Source organism: Condylura cristata, unplaced genomic scaffold (assembly GCF_000260355.1).
Source record: "Condylura cristata isolate star-nosed mole 26May11 unplaced genomic scaffold, ConCri1.0 scaffold00001, whole genome shotgun sequence".
NCBI classification, from domain to species: Eukaryota; Metazoa; Chordata; class Mammalia; order Eulipotyphla; family Talpidae; genus Condylura; species Condylura cristata.
The window spans coordinates 51,287,635-51,305,623 of NW_004567102.1; the positions used below are offsets into that span (position 1 = coordinate 51,287,635).

The 17,989-nt window shown below is 35.7% G+C and overlaps 1 protein-coding gene across 2 annotated transcripts in view; it reads left to right on the forward strand.

The window, feature by feature from the left end:
• The window catches only part of LACE1 (lactation elevated 1), a 133,329-nt gene that overhangs the window by 83,531 nt on the left and 31,809 nt on the right, over window positions 1–17,989 (forward strand). For both annotated transcript variants that reach the window (XM_004673751.2, XM_012724463.1), the window contains exons 9-10: window positions 14,970–15,040; window positions 15,297–15,397. In XM_004673751.2, the coding sequence (XP_004673808.1) occupies window positions 14,970–15,040; window positions 15,297–15,397 (172 nt within the window). The remainder of the gene's footprint in view (window positions 1–14,969; window positions 15,041–15,296; window positions 15,398–17,989) is intronic.

Sequence of the window (17,989 nt, forward strand, 5' to 3'; positions counted from 1 at the left end):
ATGCACGGGACTGTGGTGGTGGCACAGGGGTGATTTGGTGATGGGAAACCCGTGGGGATTACAATTGAGATGAAAAAAAAATGTGAAAAATGATGTAAAAATAAACTTTTTAATAAAAAAAAAGTTTTAATCTCATATAAAGTGAACTCAGAGAATTTAAATTAAGTAAATTATAAGCCACTGGGAGCTTGAGTGTAAATAGTCAATCTTCTGCATTGATTAAAACACCCCATGTTTGTCCTTTGTGATCCCCAGATACGTGCTCAACATCAATGGCTTGGTAAATTGGGCTCAGGAGGATCCTGCATGTAGAATCTGTTTTTCCAACATCCCAGCAGGTCTATCAAGCCTGACTTCCTCTTTGCCTTTGCGTGGAGAGGGGACCAGTCATTTATTTTGACCTGCTCCATGTTTGCCAAAGATAGCCTCCTCTAATGCCTTCCAGAGGATTTAGCTGCTTTAGATAGCTTTTTGCTAGGGCACTGGTGACAATACAGAATTTTTTGTATGCAGTGGGGATCTCTTTTCAGAAAGGGTATGGCACAGCTGAGGGGTCCTTGTGATTCTGCCCTAGGTCATTTTGCTGTCAGGTCTGTGAAGGGTCTGATTTCATGAGAAGAGATATATCATCTTGGATTCATCTTAGTTCTCTACCTCTTCCTCTTTTTATTCAGGAACTGAGTAGTCCAGGTTCTTCTACTAAATCTGTTGAAGGAACTGGGTGTAGAGGGTGGGGAGGAGGTTCCTATTTAGTCTTATTTCCTTCACATATAAACACCCCAACACAGAAACTGACCTCAATGGAAAATTCTCAACTGAACCAAAAAGGTATAAGGAGAAGTGTTGAGTGTGAGATTTGATTTTTACCTTGCTATGAGCTGATAAGTGTGCCTGTTATTGTTTCATGAATACTGGTGGAAGACACATGAGCCCTGAGTTGGAGACAAGGATTTTATTTCTCTTGGCACAGAGAACATGTATCAGTTTCTTCTTTGCCTCCTCATTGCATGGGGGAGGGAAAGGAATTTTGTAGAGCCCAAATGTATGTCTGCATAGGCAGTGAATTGAATCTAGGAGAGGAACTCTGAATTTGGAAAATCTACCATTTTTATAACCAGAGGTAGGCAAACCTGTTCATTTCCAGGGAGATATTGCTTCATCCCTCAGATATATCACTGTGAACACAACTTGATAATATTTAGGACCTTGCATTCTTGGCATAAGCAACAAGATCTATAGGGGAATGAGAGACCCCTGAAGGACTCTGCCCTAACAGGGAACTTTTACTATATTTTTTATCTGCAAAGAAACTAGGCTTTCTCCCTTTATTTCATTGGATTGCTATTCCCTGAACGCACCTGAAGTTACCACTTCATGTAAAAATTACATGAACACATTTTGTTATTTCAATTAAATTGAAGAAAAAAGCACTACAGGTCCATGGGGCACTATGGATCTTACCCAACATGATGAAAAATACAAGTTCCAACTTTTCAGGCACAACTCAACTATTCACATGTTTTACCTGGCTAGGATGGTATATATACTCATCCATCTTTTAACAGATTTCGGAAGAAGTTTCCATGAAACATGAAGTTTAATGTCTCTAGTGCACTTAATTTTCCAGGAAATATTTTATTCCAAATAGAATATCATTTCTGAGAATGTATCTCTGAACATTAAAAAAGGGATTTGCTAAGCAAAAAATACATAGCATCAGTGCTAGGGCTCTGTTTTAGATGAGAGGTCTGAAAACAAAGAGTAGAACTTATACATGTTGCTTAAAACATATTTCCCCACAATTTAAACCTTGTTTCTGTGATCCTACCTATTTACACTCCCATGCTTCCAACTAAGAGTATCATCAATGAAAATTTAAAACACTTCTTAGCTCAGTTGTTCATGGTGTCACTCCTAGAACTTCGGCAGATACCTGTCTTCTTCCTGGAAAGTTACCACCTTCTGATTTGGCAGTCTCTAAGGTATCTTGGGACCTTTGCCCTCCCCCCTCCCATCATGCCATTCTAGGTGTTTCTGTCCCAGACGTTGGAATCTACAGTTTCAGTTTTAGTTTTTCAGTCTGAGAATGGGAGGAAGATGGTCGGTGCTATTTTTCATGTTTACACATTAAATTTTATCTCTTATTTGCATGATTTTGCAGAACATACATGTTTTTCTACTTAAATTATATTCACAAATAGAAACATTTACAAAAGAAGTAATATAAAGTATGGGATTTACTTCAAAATAACATGGGAGTCCAGAGATGGGCAAGATAGAGTTTCATTATAGATGAAAAAAGATTGGCCATGGATTGATTTGGGTGAGTACTATCTATGGGGGGTTTATTAAATTATTCTTTCTATAGTGTCTATGTGTTAAATTTCCCACATTAGAAGGTGTTTTTAAAGAACTGTACAAAATCTCTATTGATCAATTCTATTGATCTTTTCAAAGAAACAGTTTTTATGATTTTCCCTATTGATTTATGTTTGTATCTCACTGACATCTGTACTTCTCTTATTACTTATGTTCTATTTAGTTTAGTTTTGATTTGTTCTTATTTTGCTAGCTTTTAAAGAAACTTATATCCTTCACTTTAAACCTTTCTAGACTTCTTATAAAACCATTTTAATATTTTATATTTTAATATTTTCTTCTACCTAAACTTCATCTCATACATTTTAATATGTCCCATTTTCCCTTGTGATTTACTCATTGTGCACACCTTACTGGAATAATTTCTCATCATCTATAGCAATGTTTTTTGGAAGTATGTTGTTCATTTTCTGAACATTTGGTGATTTCAGTTACTGATTCCCAAATTTAATTCACTACAGCGTCTATGCTGTATAGTTTCAATCTTTTAAATTTATTGAGACTTCCCATACATATTTTATGAAGTCAAGGATACCTTGATTCCAAACCAAACAAACTAATGCAAAAAAAATCTATAGATTGATATTGCCAATGGACATAGATGCAAAAATTGTCAACAAAACCTTGGTAAATCAAATCTAGCAATATATTGATAGAGATATTCATTATAATTAAGTGGGATTTACTACAGGTATGTTAGGTTGGGTCAGCATATGCAAATTAATCAATGTCAATTACCACATCTACAAAAAGACCACGGGCTTATTTCATTAGATGCTGACAAAGCTTCTACTAATACCCATTTATGATAAAGAATTCAATAAATTGGGGATATAAGAAACTTATTTCTACATAATAAAGTCTATAAATGACAAACCTACAGCTAACATCATATTTAGTGGTGAAAACCTAAAAACATTACTCCTGAGATCAGGAGGAAGACAAGAATGTCTACTCTTACCATTACTATTCAGCACAGTATTAGAAGTCCTGGCCAGAGCAATCAGGAAAGAAAAGGTCATAAAAAAATAATTCTAGTTGGAAAAGAAATGAAACCTATTACTATTCACAAAAGATATAACATACATAGGAAATCCAAGAGCCTACCAAAAATTACTAGAAATAATTAATGAATCTAGTGAAGTGGCAGAATACAAAGTCAATACACAAAACTGTATTGTGTTTCTGTCTGCAAACAATCAATTGGTGGAAAGAAAAATTAAGAAATCAATTTTTATATGTTCACATCAAAAAGGAGGAAATGCCTAGGAATAAATTTAGCAAAGTAGGTAAAGGATAGACACACTGGAAAACTATAAGACGGTGCCAAAAGTAATAAAACAAGAGAAGTGAAAAGATGTTCCATGTTCATGGATCAGAAGACTAAACTATCAAAAGTAGTAGTTATCAAAATTTCAGTGATATATTTCAAGCAAATAGAACAGTTATAAAGATTTGCATGGGGACACCAAAGGACCTGAATAGCCAAAGCAATCTTGAGAGAAAAGAGGAGAATTGGAGCTAATTACACTCCCTTACCACAAAGCAATAGTAAGCAAAACAGTATCCTAATGGAACCAGAAATACACACTGATGGAATAGAATAGAGAGCACAGAAATAAACCTGTACAAATTTGGTCAGTTAACCTTTGAAAGAGGAGCCATATCCATTCATCAAAGAAAGAAGTTTCTTCAGTAAATGGTGCTGGACAACAACATGCAAAAATATGAAAGTAGATAATGATTTAAATCCATACACAAAAATTAATTCAAAATGGAGTGAAGACTTGGGTAAAAGACCTGAAATCACAAAACACATGAAAGAAAACATAGATGATAAACTCCTGGACATAAATTTGAAAGATGTATTTGGGAACTCAACTCTAATGGAAAGGGAAACAAAAACAAAAATTAACAAATTGGGCTATATCAAACTAAAAAACTTTTGTACCTCAAACACACACACACACACACACACACACAAAGACAGTGTAGAACTGGAAGAAGATATTTGCATATCACCTGTCTGATCAGGGGTTAATTTCCTCAATACACAAAGAACTCTTACAACTTAACAACAACTAAACAAATAACCCAGTCAAAAGAGGGATAAAAGACCTAAATAGACAATTCTGTAAAGAAGATACTCAGATGGCCCATAGGCATGTAAACAAATATTTACTCAACATCCCTCATTATTAGAGAAATGCAAATCTAACTACTTGTTCTAATAGTTTCTTAATAGACTCCTTAAGATTTTCTAAATTGAAGGTGATGTCATTTGCTAACAAATAGTTCTTTCTAGTCAGGATGCCTTTATTTATTTTTCTTGCCTTATTTCCCTACTTCAAACATTCTGTGCAGTGCTATATAGAAGTAGAATATTCTAATAGAGAGCAGATAGCCCTTTCTTGTTTCTGAGCTTCAGGAGAAAGTCTCCAGTCTTTCACCATTAACTATGATGTTAATTCTGGGTTTTTCATAGATGCTTTTTATTAGCATGAGGATATTCTTTTCTATTCTTAATTGTTGAGTGTTTTTTATCATAGAGTTTGTTGCAGTTGGTTAAATGTACTTTCTATGCCTATTTATATGGTTATGTGGCCTGGTCCATTCATGTCATTTGCTAGAGGACCTTTGAATTTCAAACAAATCTTGCATTTTCCAGGTACATCTCACTTGGTCATGGCATGTAATCTTTTCAGTATGTTGCTAGATTCAGTTTGCTAGTACTTTGTTAAGTATTTTAATGAAACGGGATCTTTTTTTTTATAGTAGTTTATTTTTACATCATTTTGTACACTTTTTTTTTTCATCTCAATTGTAATCCCCGTGGGTTTCCCATCACCGAGTCATCCGTGTGCAATCACCATAGTCTGAAAGGGGATCTTAAGAGAGATTATATAGTAGTTTTCTTGTGATATTTTTGTCTGGTTTTACTATCAGGGTAATACTAGTATGATAGAATGAGTTGGGAAGTGTTTCTTCTTGTTTTACATATATTTTAATCTTTGGTTTTCAGTATTACATAAGTTTCAAGAATATACTCACCACTAAAGTTCTGGTACCATTCACCACTATCAAATTGATCCCCTTTATCCATTTCTAGATTGTCTCTTTGTTCTTGGATAAAATTTCAGTAGTTTGTATCTTTCTAGTAATTTTTCCATTTCATTTATGTTTTTTTATTTATTATACAGTTGTAAATAGTATTCCTTATAATACTTTTTAGTTCTATAATGTTTTTAGTAGAGATTGTCCTTTCTTTCATTTTGGTAATTTTTCTTTTTTTTTTCTTGATTCATCTCAGTAAAGGCTTGTTAATTTTTTTTCACCTTTCAAAGAACCAATTTTTGGTTTTGTTGTTAACTAATATATGTTTGAATGTGCCTCCAAATCATGTCAAATAGAACATTAAATAGGCATAATAAACAGCTTAGTTGGGTATTGTCTAGTGGATATATAGAGAAAGTTGTTTTTTGACAATCTACAGTGTAAATGTCTAATGTCACAGGGCCTTACTTATTCAAAAAACATGACAGTGGCAAATTCTTCTGCAAAAGGTACTGTGTATCTACTTTTGAAAAACAATTATATTTTCCACCAGTGAGCCCTTTTACACAGATGACTGTAGAGTATGGGATCATTACCATGTAATTATCAAATTATCACTGACCACTTAATTATAAAAATATTTATTAATTAATCAATCTTGTATTAATTCAAGTATTAACATAAAAATTAATTTCAAAGATTTAAAACTATTGAAATACCACCCACAAAATAATACAGCAAAAGAAGTTTATTATATATAGATTTAAGTATTAGGTTTCCTAGGTCAGCTGAGTATACTTTTTGTCTTTTTAGTCCCTTACTGAGCTGTAATTGGACAATAGCATATCACAGTGTTTAAGTTTTCCAGCAGACCAGACAGGACAGAACAGAGCTAGCTCACTAGTTCCATCTAAACATATTGGCAAAATATTCAGTCACATGGTTGTATTCATCTAGTGAAATATAAATAAGCTTTGTACATAATAGGTAATATGTACAGAAGAAAAACGTTAGACTTCATTAAAATTCTTGATATTTCTTCTTCAGATAGTTCACATTATTAGCTAAAGGTCAATCCTCAACAAAAGAAAATCTGATCTGTCAGAAGTCCTACATCTTTTGTTATTTGTACCTTTTTCATCTATGAAAACTCCTTGGCCTGTTTTTTCTTTTTCCTCCTCCTGAAGAGGAGTTAAAGGTTCTTATTCTCCAACTTCTTCATTTTTTAATTAATTAATTGGCTGATTTAAAACATCTTTAATCATATTAGCCTTTCTGAAAAAGGAATATTCTTTTTACTTAATTATATAATTTTACACTGAATTATATAATTTTACATATTGTGCCACTAATTTATTGTTGGGAGTGAATGCAGTACATAAATTTGGTAGAAATTTTATATGGAATTTGGGCTGAACAGAGGGAGTGAAGGTCTGGAATTTGAGAGCTAATGGTGCTAGATCCCACTTTCTGCATTAGACTCAGGTCAAGATTAATGGAACTAGGTAAGTTACTCTGCAGGTAATTGAGACGGGTGGGAAATTTAGAGACCGAAATGGATCTCGGAACAGTTAATTAAGCCTTTGAGTGATTGAGAAGATAAATACCAGGACAAAATCCGTTCGAATAACTGATTCCGTTATGTAAAACAAACCTACAGGATTTGAAATGCAACCAAGTCTGATTTATATTAAAGCAAGTATAAACCAACTTAATCTTAGACCTGCCTCCAGCCCCAGATTATGTTTGGTCTAAGCACAAAGAGCTGTACAGCATGAATGCACAAGGAATCAGTAGAATGAGAAGGCTCACTGCCAGAGAAGTTTGGCACAAGAAGTTTAAAAGGAAGGGGAAATTTCTCCCTGGTTGAATCAACTTTGGCTCTTTGGAATAGAGAACATGGAAAGAGAGAGACCAGGGAAAGCCAACCCTATTCTACTTGTTGATACCTTAACAAGCTGTTGATTTTAAAAAGGGGACAAAGGGGCAAAGTGTGGTTAGCATTCTGTTCCTCTGAGTCAATCCTAATGAAGTAGGAGGTTCTTGAAGACATTAATTTCCATTTAAATTCATGTGTGACCCTCTTCTAGAAATCTCCACTTGTTTTGGAATTTTTGTTGAGAATTTCAAATGATCCAGCAATAATAAGGTCTCTTTTGACAGGTTCTACTTCTTGAGTCTAAGTTTTATGTTGAATGCCTGATTTCAGCTATAGAAATTTTCTCAAAATTGGAATGACTGATTACTTTCCTCTCTGTTTCCTAATTTAATAGAGAAAAATAAATTATGATTCTTATACTTCCATAACAATCAGGCTTTTAATCCAGGGTACTGTAGGGGAGTCTGTGCCAAATTTCCTGGCAATGAAGCGTAGCTTTTCCGGAGCTCTTCTGACTTAAAGACACAGTGGTACAAAACAGAAAATAGAAACCTGCCCCTTCACTGCAGTTTCTGAGCTTAACAAAAGGTGACAAAAGCAGTGAAATGGGTGAATTTTACCACAGCATTATAGCACAAAGGAGAAAGAGTCTGTGCTCTGCTGGAGCCCACACATCCCGCCCCCAACAAAAAGCATTTGAAAATAGTCACTGCTTCTTCAGAAATGACTTTAAGTCTCTTACTGTGGTCAACCTTTCATTACCTGTGGGCAAGTTTTCCATTTTGCATCTTATCTGCCATACAATTGCGTCACCAATGGGGCAATTACCCAGAATTAAAGGAAATGACTTCATTCATTATCCCAACTCAACTGTAGGAACTTATGTTTTTCATCATAGTAGATTGGCTTATAGTATGATAGGCCATGAATTTGTTGTTATATCATTCTTTTACAGAAAATTGTTGCAATTTTTAATATAGCCCTACCCTAGGATAGAAAAGTGTTCACTGCTTATTATTATGGGCACTCATTATTTGAAAACACATATATAAAATAATTGTGATAAAGACAGGATTTCAGGACTTTTTAAGATTAATATGGATTGGAAACATTTTCCCTGTAGTTCCCCTGATTTTCCAGTTATGTTATTAAATAGGCCCCACAGCCCTCTGCTCCCTGGTTCTTCATGCCAGAACTGCAGATTTTCTTGGAATTGCAGTTGCCCTGATCTGTACTGACCTTTCTATCTTTAATCTGCTGTCAAAATCGGCTACTCACCCATTTTTCCCTTCTTCCAGTGTCTGTCAGCTCTCTCCAGAATCTGTTTGTTTTTGATCATTTTCCAGTGCATTCAGGTCACCCATTCTTGTATTGTCTTCATAGTTTAGAGTTGTTCTCAGCTGGGGGTCAGTTAGGTCAATACTTACTTGGTTCTACTAAAAGCAGAACTCATCTCCCTTGTTCTGACAGAGTATACCCTCACATGTCTTCTTAGTAGGCAGCACGGGAAATATATTTTGGGAGGTTCATCTGTCTAAAATGCCCAGTAATTTGGACCTCCCTGGTGGTGCAAGGAATTAAGTCTCAGCTTTACGAAGCTATTGATAGCCTCTGCAGCATGAGTTCTATTCCTGGCCAGGAAGCTGACCCACATGGTGCAGCAGACCTCTCCTATCTTGCCTGCTGCTCTCCACTCTGTCTCTGGTGAATCCTCTCACTCCTCCTCCCCCACCTCTAGTCTACAACATACCTCTAGAATGCATGCATAAATAAAATAATTCTTAAAATAAAATAAAATGCCCAGTAATTTGATAATAATTTCCATTAGAAAATTTTAGACACTGTTCAGCTATTCAAACTTCTGTGGTTGCTATTGGAAAATTTGATATGAATATTTCTTGATTTTTTAATATTTTTTCCCTCTTGAAGTTTTTAGGATGTATTTTAGTTCTTCATGGTTTCCTGAAATTTTATGATAATATATCTTAGACTCCTCCCACCACCCCATTCTTGTGCTAGGTTTTATTGAATTCTTTCAACTTAGAAAATCATGTCTTTAATTTCTAGGAAATTTAATTATATTTTCTTCTTCCCTCCTCCACCCTCACTATCTACATACCACACCTTAGTCTTTAGAACTCCTGATTATACCAACTTCCCTGGGCTGACCCTGTAATTCTTTTATTTTTCTCTTCTATGTCTCATCTTTTCTGTCTTTTTGCTGTATTTTCTGGAAGATTTCTTCAACTTTTTTCTTTCAAAATTTTTTCTAAATTTTTAATAGCCAGTATATCTCTTTTTTACACACTAATTGTTCTTTTTGTTTACAGCATCCTTCTATTTCCTTAATTTAGTCTATCTTTTATCCTAGAGAATTTTCTTCAATGTTAAAAAATTTGGTTGTCCATTCACACTCAAGAACGAGACACCAAAACAGTGATTAGAAGTTATGTGTGCATAGTGTTTTATTTGATTGGTAAAGATGGAACAGTGTCAGATCAAGTTTTCCACTGAAAACTTTCCCAAATGTCTTTTAAAAAAAAAAAAGATTTATTTATTTATACAGAACTGGGGTACAGGCCAGAGATGCGGAGGGTGAGAGGATTCACCCACCAGGAACAGAATGGGAAGCAGAAAAGGCAGATCGACGAAGTACACTGCTGAGGGGAGCAGCGGGCGGGTCAGGAGACGTCTGCCACACCATGTGGATCTCCTCCCGGGTAGGCGGGGATCGAACTCATGCGGAAGTGGCTTAAGCTTCTTAGTGCAGTGCTTTAACCTGCTGCGCCCCAGGGAGGGCCCCCCAAATGTCTTTATCTCAAGTATTTTCATTATTCTGCTTCTTCCAATCTTTCTGTCTACTTCCTGGGTGTAAACTTTTTGGGCTGGCTGGGTTTTAGATGCTAAAGAGGGAGGGATTGCTGGCTTCATTACTTTATGTGTAGGATTTCAGTATGGTGTTCCCGCTCTTTATCGTTCACATGTCCCAATGATAAACTTACGCATTTCAGCTGAAGAGTAAGAGATACAGGAATCCAGCTGTTCAGATACAGGGAGGGAATCTAAGGAACTGCCTTTGTCTAATTTTCCAACATTTGCCCTTATTTCTAGCCCAACCTCTCACCTACATCTTCTAGTATATCTAGTGGTGTTAAACCTTTGGAAGGTTTTGAGTGACATCCGACTTATTTCATTTAAGCTCAGCACCCCACTTCCCACCTTCTATAAAGGTTTTGCTTATGTAAGGTAAACAATGCCAATCTTCTTCTTTTGGCTCCCCTATTTTTTCTAAGTGATTCTTTTAGGGAACTCCCTTCAACTACAACAATCACTTGTCTTTGAGGAGAGCAAATCACTCTCTTCATTACTAAAAGGAAGGGAGGGTAAAGACTAGACACAAATGTCAGGGACTGCTGGCTCCTTTCCCACCCTCGGAAGACACTGGTGTGAGCAAGAAGAGGAATGGCACTCGGAGCAGGGCTGGTTTTCCTCCTTATTTAACCACGGGTGCCACAGTCTGAAAACACTTATTGGTGGCTCATTTTTGGCCAGTTCTCTTTCAAAACTTGGGGGTACTTAGCATTTCTAGCCTCCAACTTTGTCTTAATTGCCTTAATTGCAATTCTAGGACAAGAGGGAAAGTCGCACTCAAAAACTACATAATGTCTCTTTGTATTGGTGTATCTAAAAGTACTTAACTAAATTTCTCGTCCTTTGACATTTAGGTTCTTTTTCACTTTTTTGAAGTTAGAGTAGTGTCACAATGACCATCATTGTAGTCATTAACCATTATTATTTTCATAGATGAAATTCCTGTGAGTGTATTAGTTGGGTAATATGCATGTTTTTAATGTTTTAATATATCTAGTGGCCATGGAAATCTGGTACCACTTTAAACTCATCTCAGCAGGACACAGGAGGGTCCTTTTCCCACACAGCCAGTCTTGTTCTAGACATTTTCTCTTTTTCCATATCTCTTCCTATATGAATGAAAGAATGGCATATCATCATGTTATTATGTATTTATTATTATTACTTAGAATGAACAATTTTATATATGCTTCTTGCCCAGTAAGCTGTTCCTTCAGTCATGTTGCCTATTCAGGTCCTCTGACAGCTTTTTCCTATTGGGGCTTAAATTTTTATCTACTGGTGTTTTTTATACATTGATAATATTAATCATATGTAGTTCATGTTGCCACTGTTTTTCCTGGTTTGATATATCTATTTGTTAATACTTTCTGTTATACAGAAAATTTAAATCGCTATGTATTCAGATAGTGGAGTTTTAGTTTTCTCTTATGAAAATGGAGTAACAGATAGTACAGGATAAGATGGAGGTACTTAGATAAATTAACTGCTACACAATTGTTACTCAACTTTAGCTTTTGCTATTTCCTATGTGACTGAAGTATTTCAGAATTATCTAAAATTTTACTAGAACTGAAAACACACTCAAAGATGTTTAGACTGTACATGAATCTAGGTAATAAATAGAACACTGTTTTAGTCTAATATAGACAGATAGATTTTAACTTTTCTCTGTGCTTTTCTAATTTTCATCCTTAAAGAGATTTAAGGATTGATGATGTATTCTCTTAAGTAGGGAAATATATAGTGTTAGTAACAAGACATACGTCTGTTCAGATTTTTGTTATTAAGGGATTATGACTACATTCATTTTTGAAAGGATGGCTTTCACAACATCGTTTTAATTTTTTTTAAAGATGTATTTATGCATATAGAACTGGGGTACAAGCCAGAGGTGCAGGGGCAGTGAGAGGATTCACCAGAGACAGAGAGGGAAGCACAACAGGCAGACTGACGAGGTACACTGCTGAGGAGAACAGCAAGCCGGTCAGGAGACGCCACCCATGTGGATCATCTCTGGGACTGGGGATCGAATTCACACGGCTAACTTGCAGTGCTGTGTCCTAACCTATTGCACCACCAAGGAGGGCCACATCGTTATTTATTTTATGTCAATAGAGATGTAGCTACTAGAATTAAAACACACTGGCCATTCCTGCTGTTAAGACAACATGAAGATGAAGTTCTGTCCTCAGTTCTTTAGAACTTACTTTCTGCAGGCAAATATTGATATTAGATGAATAAGTCTGACAAGTCTGTTAAATCATATAAGACTTTATGAAGTTATTTTTAGGTCACTTAACACCAATAAAAATCTTTTATTTTGCACACTAACTTTTGAATTATTATTATTTTTAAAAAAAATTTTTTTAAAGATATATTTATTTATTCATACAGCGCTGGGGTACAGGCCAGAGATGCGGAGGGTGAGAGGATTCACCAGGAACAGAATGGGGAGCAGAACAGGCGGATCGACTAAGTACACTGCTGAGGGGAGCAGCGGGCGGTTCAGCCGGTCAGGAGAGGTCTGCCCCGCCATGTGGATCTCCTCGGGGCAGGCGGGGATCAAACTCATGCGGAAGTGGCTTAAGCTTCTTAGTGCAAGTGCTTCAACCCGCTGCGTCACCAGAGAAGGCCACTTTTGAATTATTTTAATAATATACCAGATTCTTATTAGATAATGTTATAATAAAAATAATTTTACATCTAATTTCAGGGTGACATAGAAGAGTGGTCTGATTAAAATCTTGTGAGCCACATTTTAATAATACAGTATATTAAGAGCACACAGTAAAAAAGGAATTACCACTGAAAAAGTTTGGGTGCAATTGTTTATTTACCAAAAATGTTTGGAGAAATATAACTGTCTTGGTTAGATTTCAGAATTCAGTTACTCTCCACCTTTATCGGGTAACATGCCTATCCTAGAGAGAGATTAAGTTTCTGAAAGTTAACAGACCTCTAGGTGGCTGTCATTACTCTCCTTCCTACAGTCCTTAGACAGTTGCTCGCTTTTCCAAAAGTGTGTCTACACACCACTGCTGCAAGGTGGGGTGATCAAGGTGAACCAACAACAAAGATGCAGGCAAAGCCATCTAACACATACATGTGCTTGCCTTGGGTATCGAGATTTACATTGGCTGGTGTGGTCATTGCTCCTTAAAAAATATTTTCCCGCCCTCCCTGGTGGCGCAGCGGGTTAAAGCACAGCACTAAGAAGCTCAAGCCACTTCCGCATGAGTTCGATTCCCGCCTGCCCCGGAGGTGACCACACGGCGCGGCAGACCTCTCCTGGCCTGCCCGCTGCTCCCCTCAGCAGTGTACTTCGTCGATCTGTCTGTTCTGCTCCCCGTTCTATCTCTGGTGAATCCTCTCACCCTCCGCATCTCTGACCTGTGCCTCAGTTCTGTATGAATAAATAAATAAAATCTTAAAAATAAAATAAAATAAATATTTTCCTCTGTAATTTCTCGTCTTAGTGTCATTGTATTATTTTAATATGGCTCTATTCAAATATCATTATGTAAGTCAAATGGCGGTTTCTCTGTAAAGCTAACCATTGTAAAAGATGTTTTAAAGATTCTTTGAGTTAGAGTGGTTATTACTTGGAATTCTAAACCCTTCATACTGACTGCGTGCTTTTTTGTGTTTTAAAGGCATTTTGTATATAACACTTGAAGAATTAGGTGCTTGTTTATTAAATGCCTGCCACCTGATAATGATCTCAAGGGAGAAATTAGTTTGGTTTAGTTTAAGCTTAATCTAAAGAAAGAGGAATTTACCATATTAATTTTCAATAAGACTTTATTAAGATGGATGTCCAGAATTGAGTTTAATTGCTTCTACACCTAGATAAGAGTGATTTGTGTGTCAGAATTAAGCATATTGGCAGGTCATCCTGGATAAGTTTGCATGTAGAGTGAAAGAAAACTTAACAATTTCACTTGAAGTTTTTTTTTTAATAGCATCTATTTCTTCTGCCAGTTCTTTTATTTTATTGACTGTTAATTTATCAGCCCGCCCCCCTTTTTAAAAAAAAGCGAGAGGAAAAAAGGTCATAGTATTATCACATTTATTTATGTGGGTTCCCTAAACCATATGGTGATTTCTAATTAGAATACAAAGGATTCTTTGATGAAACTAACTCCATAGTAGCTGCAGTGGTGGGCATCACAGGAGAGTTTTCTTTAATTTCCAACAAGGATACTTTTGAGAGAAACTGTGTGGTATATAATTGTCCTTATACTAGAAGTCGGATAAAGTTATTGATGTGCAGATCAAGTTGGTATTTTGAAGTTGGTAATTTAATTTTGGATGTTTGATCCTCTTAGTCAGTGGCTTGACTTGATTTTTTTTTTTTAAAAAGCAGCTTCAATATTTAATTTTACATGTACCCTCTCAGTAGAGATTTCAAAGGATACTTTTCTGGATGCTTGACTGCCTTGTCTATTTGCTCTTGTTTTGCATGCAAGAGAGAGCCAGAAGGCTTTCTTCTCATTGTGTACACATAGTATTAATGGATTTACTCTGCCTGTATCGTCTCATTACTGGAAACAGCCAGAAGCACAGAAGTCTTTCAGTGTATGCAAATAAGGCAATATCATCTACCTGAGAGTTAATATTCTCTGCTTTTAAGTGTATTCTAAATCTAATGTTTGTATTTAGAGCATAACATCCTGTTCTCTCTTTTTTTTTTATGGGCAAAAAGCTAAGCAGGCTCAGGCAGCTGTTTGATGTTGGCTTCAAGTGTTATTAATTTCATATTCTATTATTCTTTTCACTGTAGCACAAGTGAAGCTGATGTGGAGGCTGTCATGGATAAGTTGTTTGATGAGCTGGCTCAGAAACAAAATGATTGTACGTAAGTTAATTTCTCTTGAAAGAGAATACATTTAGAACACAATGCCCAATCTCCACTGACCAATTAATAAGTTCCATTGCTGTATATGGGTTGATGCCACGCTCAAGTGGCAGTCATTGTATCAGCATTTTGTCTAATTTATGTGTTGAATCATGTGCTATTATTCATCAAGCTATGCATTTCCTATCTGTAAGAGATGAATTTTATAGTAATTATCCAGACAAGATTGAGTCTTTGTTCATGTTCCCATAGTAACTAGACCAAGGATTCTAAAAGTGCAAGGCAGAGAGCTGCGGCTGAATAAAGCCTGTGGAACCATTGCCGACTGCACATTTGAAGAGCTGTGTGAGAGAGTAAGTATCCAGACACGTCCAGACTCATTGGCCTTTTCACATGTTAGAATACTTCATATTTTCCGTCTGCCTGTTTCAGATTTTAAAATACTATTCACAGAGTCAGAACTGATTTAAAAGTCTCATTAAGAGAAATACTCATCTGTATGTGCCATGTGCTTTTTTATAGATGTTGGCACAAAATTTACACTTAGGAAGACTCTAAAGCAAAATTAGAAATACAGAGATGAACTGTCAACTATTTCTAGAAGCAAAGCTGAAATCAATGTTAGGAGTCTTTTGTAAAACTCAGATATAAAGAGAATTAAAAAATTGAGTTGAGGTTTTAGTATGCCAGGAAAGGAAGTTGAAGTACTATACCGTGGTACAAGGAAGTGTGACTTCCTTTCCATCCCAGTTGCCCTCATGCCTGGCTGGCTTGGGCCACAGTCAAAGAAAGTGAATTTTTATAATAAATACATAATATTTCATATTGTAATTTTATATTACAGATGATATTGAGCAGAGAAAAGATGTATGTACATACACACTCATATAGTTGAGGAAGATCTTGATTGCAGACTCATTTTGAATTTGAATCCTGTCTTTTATTTATTTACTTTAAAGATTTATTTATTTATGCATAGGCCAGAGGTGTGGGGAGGGGTGAGAGGATTCACCAGAGATAGAAGAGGGAGCAAGACAGGCAAATTGACAGAAACACACTGCTGAGCAGGGGCGGGTCAGGAGAGGTTTGCTGTGCATGTGGGTCACCTCCCTAGTCCCCTGACTTGGGATCAAACTCATGCTGCAGTGGTTGTGGATAACTTTAGAGAGTGTGACTTAATCCCTTGTGCCACCACGGAGGCCCCAATTCTGTCTTTTAAAAGCTGTGCAGTTATCATGGCTAGCCAGTTTATTTATCGACTGCATAGCGTGAGAAAAAAAAAAATCCAAAAATCCAAGTTACACAAAACTTTAAGCATAATTGCTCAATTGTCATGCAATTGATATATTTTTAGCTGGTCTCTGATTTATCTTGACTTTTAGATAATGATAGTATTGTTTTTCAATAAAGGGGAAGAGATCTTTCTTTATACCTCCTAACCGATTTATGAGTGCTTTTCTTACAAGGTAATGACTTAATTACTTCTAACCAGTATAAATTTGTAACTTTTTAGACCAGAGAGATGAATCCAATCTACAATCGTTATTACAGAAATGAAATATTTCAAAACCAGTAAGATTTAGGAGTGAATTCTGATCCTCTGACAAGATGGTAATATTAGTCTCTGTCAGTAAAAGTCTTCACACTCTTACTGAATCAATTCATCCAAGTCCTAATAAATGAGTATCTCCAGGCAAAGTTCTGATAAGGCTCCCATTTAAGTTTTACTTACTTTGCCAGAGAAAATACCTTACATACCTAGGAGATGAAGCTTCTCTTCCATCCACAGAGGGGTTCTTATAAGGAAAGGGGAAGGGCAACCTTGTAGTTATCTCAGGATAGTAAGCAAAGATGGCTTCGCGGAGCACATACTATGTATTTATGCCTTGTATATGTTCATTCTTTCAGGGGATGCACCAGGAAAAGACTGCTAATCAGGGCCAAAATCTTCCTAGTCTACTGTATGGGGGTAGTGGGAGATGAACTGGGTCTTTATCTTGAAAAATGACAATAATTAGTAAATTAGTTATTTTTTATCCTAATTAACAAAATTATGGATAGTAGCAACTATGAACCCAATTCTTAGAATATGTAGTGAACAAATTGTATTTTAATTTTGGCATAACTTTCATGACTGAAATCTTAGGATGGTACGATAGTACATCCTGTACTTTATGATTTGGTTATTCAATTGCACAGAAAATAATTTTTGCAACAATATTTAAAGGATATTATCAGTTTTCTTCCAAAAATTTTTAATTCATGACTATTCCAATTTGTTTAAAAGTTTTTATCGTTATCCTTTTAAAAAAATTCTTCTTTAAGTTGTCTGTATCATCACACTCGGTGGTTTTGGATGGATAGGTTTTCTTTCAATTTACGTTATGTAATATCAGTTTTGTGTCTGAATTATCACTACAATGTTTACAATATCAGAGAAGCACTGAATGAGAAAATACACTGACATGATTGGTTAGGTGCAGTATGCTATTAAGCTGTGAGGAATGTTTGAAGAAGGGTTATATTTTCAAGTGGTCATTTCATTTGTGATTATATTCTTATGATGATTTGACTTTTGTTTTATTTTTCAAGCTTACAAATGTGGCGATTCAGATATTAATATTTACCATGAAGAGGATTCTTGGAATTGTTTAGGTCTTAATTAGTTATAACAACCTTATGAGCTAGGCTCAATAGCTTAAAACCATCCACTAAAGTAAAAAACAAAGCTCCCAAGCCAAGGTGGAGAAACAGGCATCAGGTGTGGATCACCTTTTCTAGTTTTCTGAGACTCTTGAAGCCTGAGATTGACCTAGCTACCACTTCTGACATCATCTTGAAAAAAACCTTTCGCAAGGAGTGGAAGGGTTTGACTGAGTATGATTATTTTTTTGAGCATTATTTTTCCCTTTCTAGGAAAAATAATGTATTTATATACATTATAA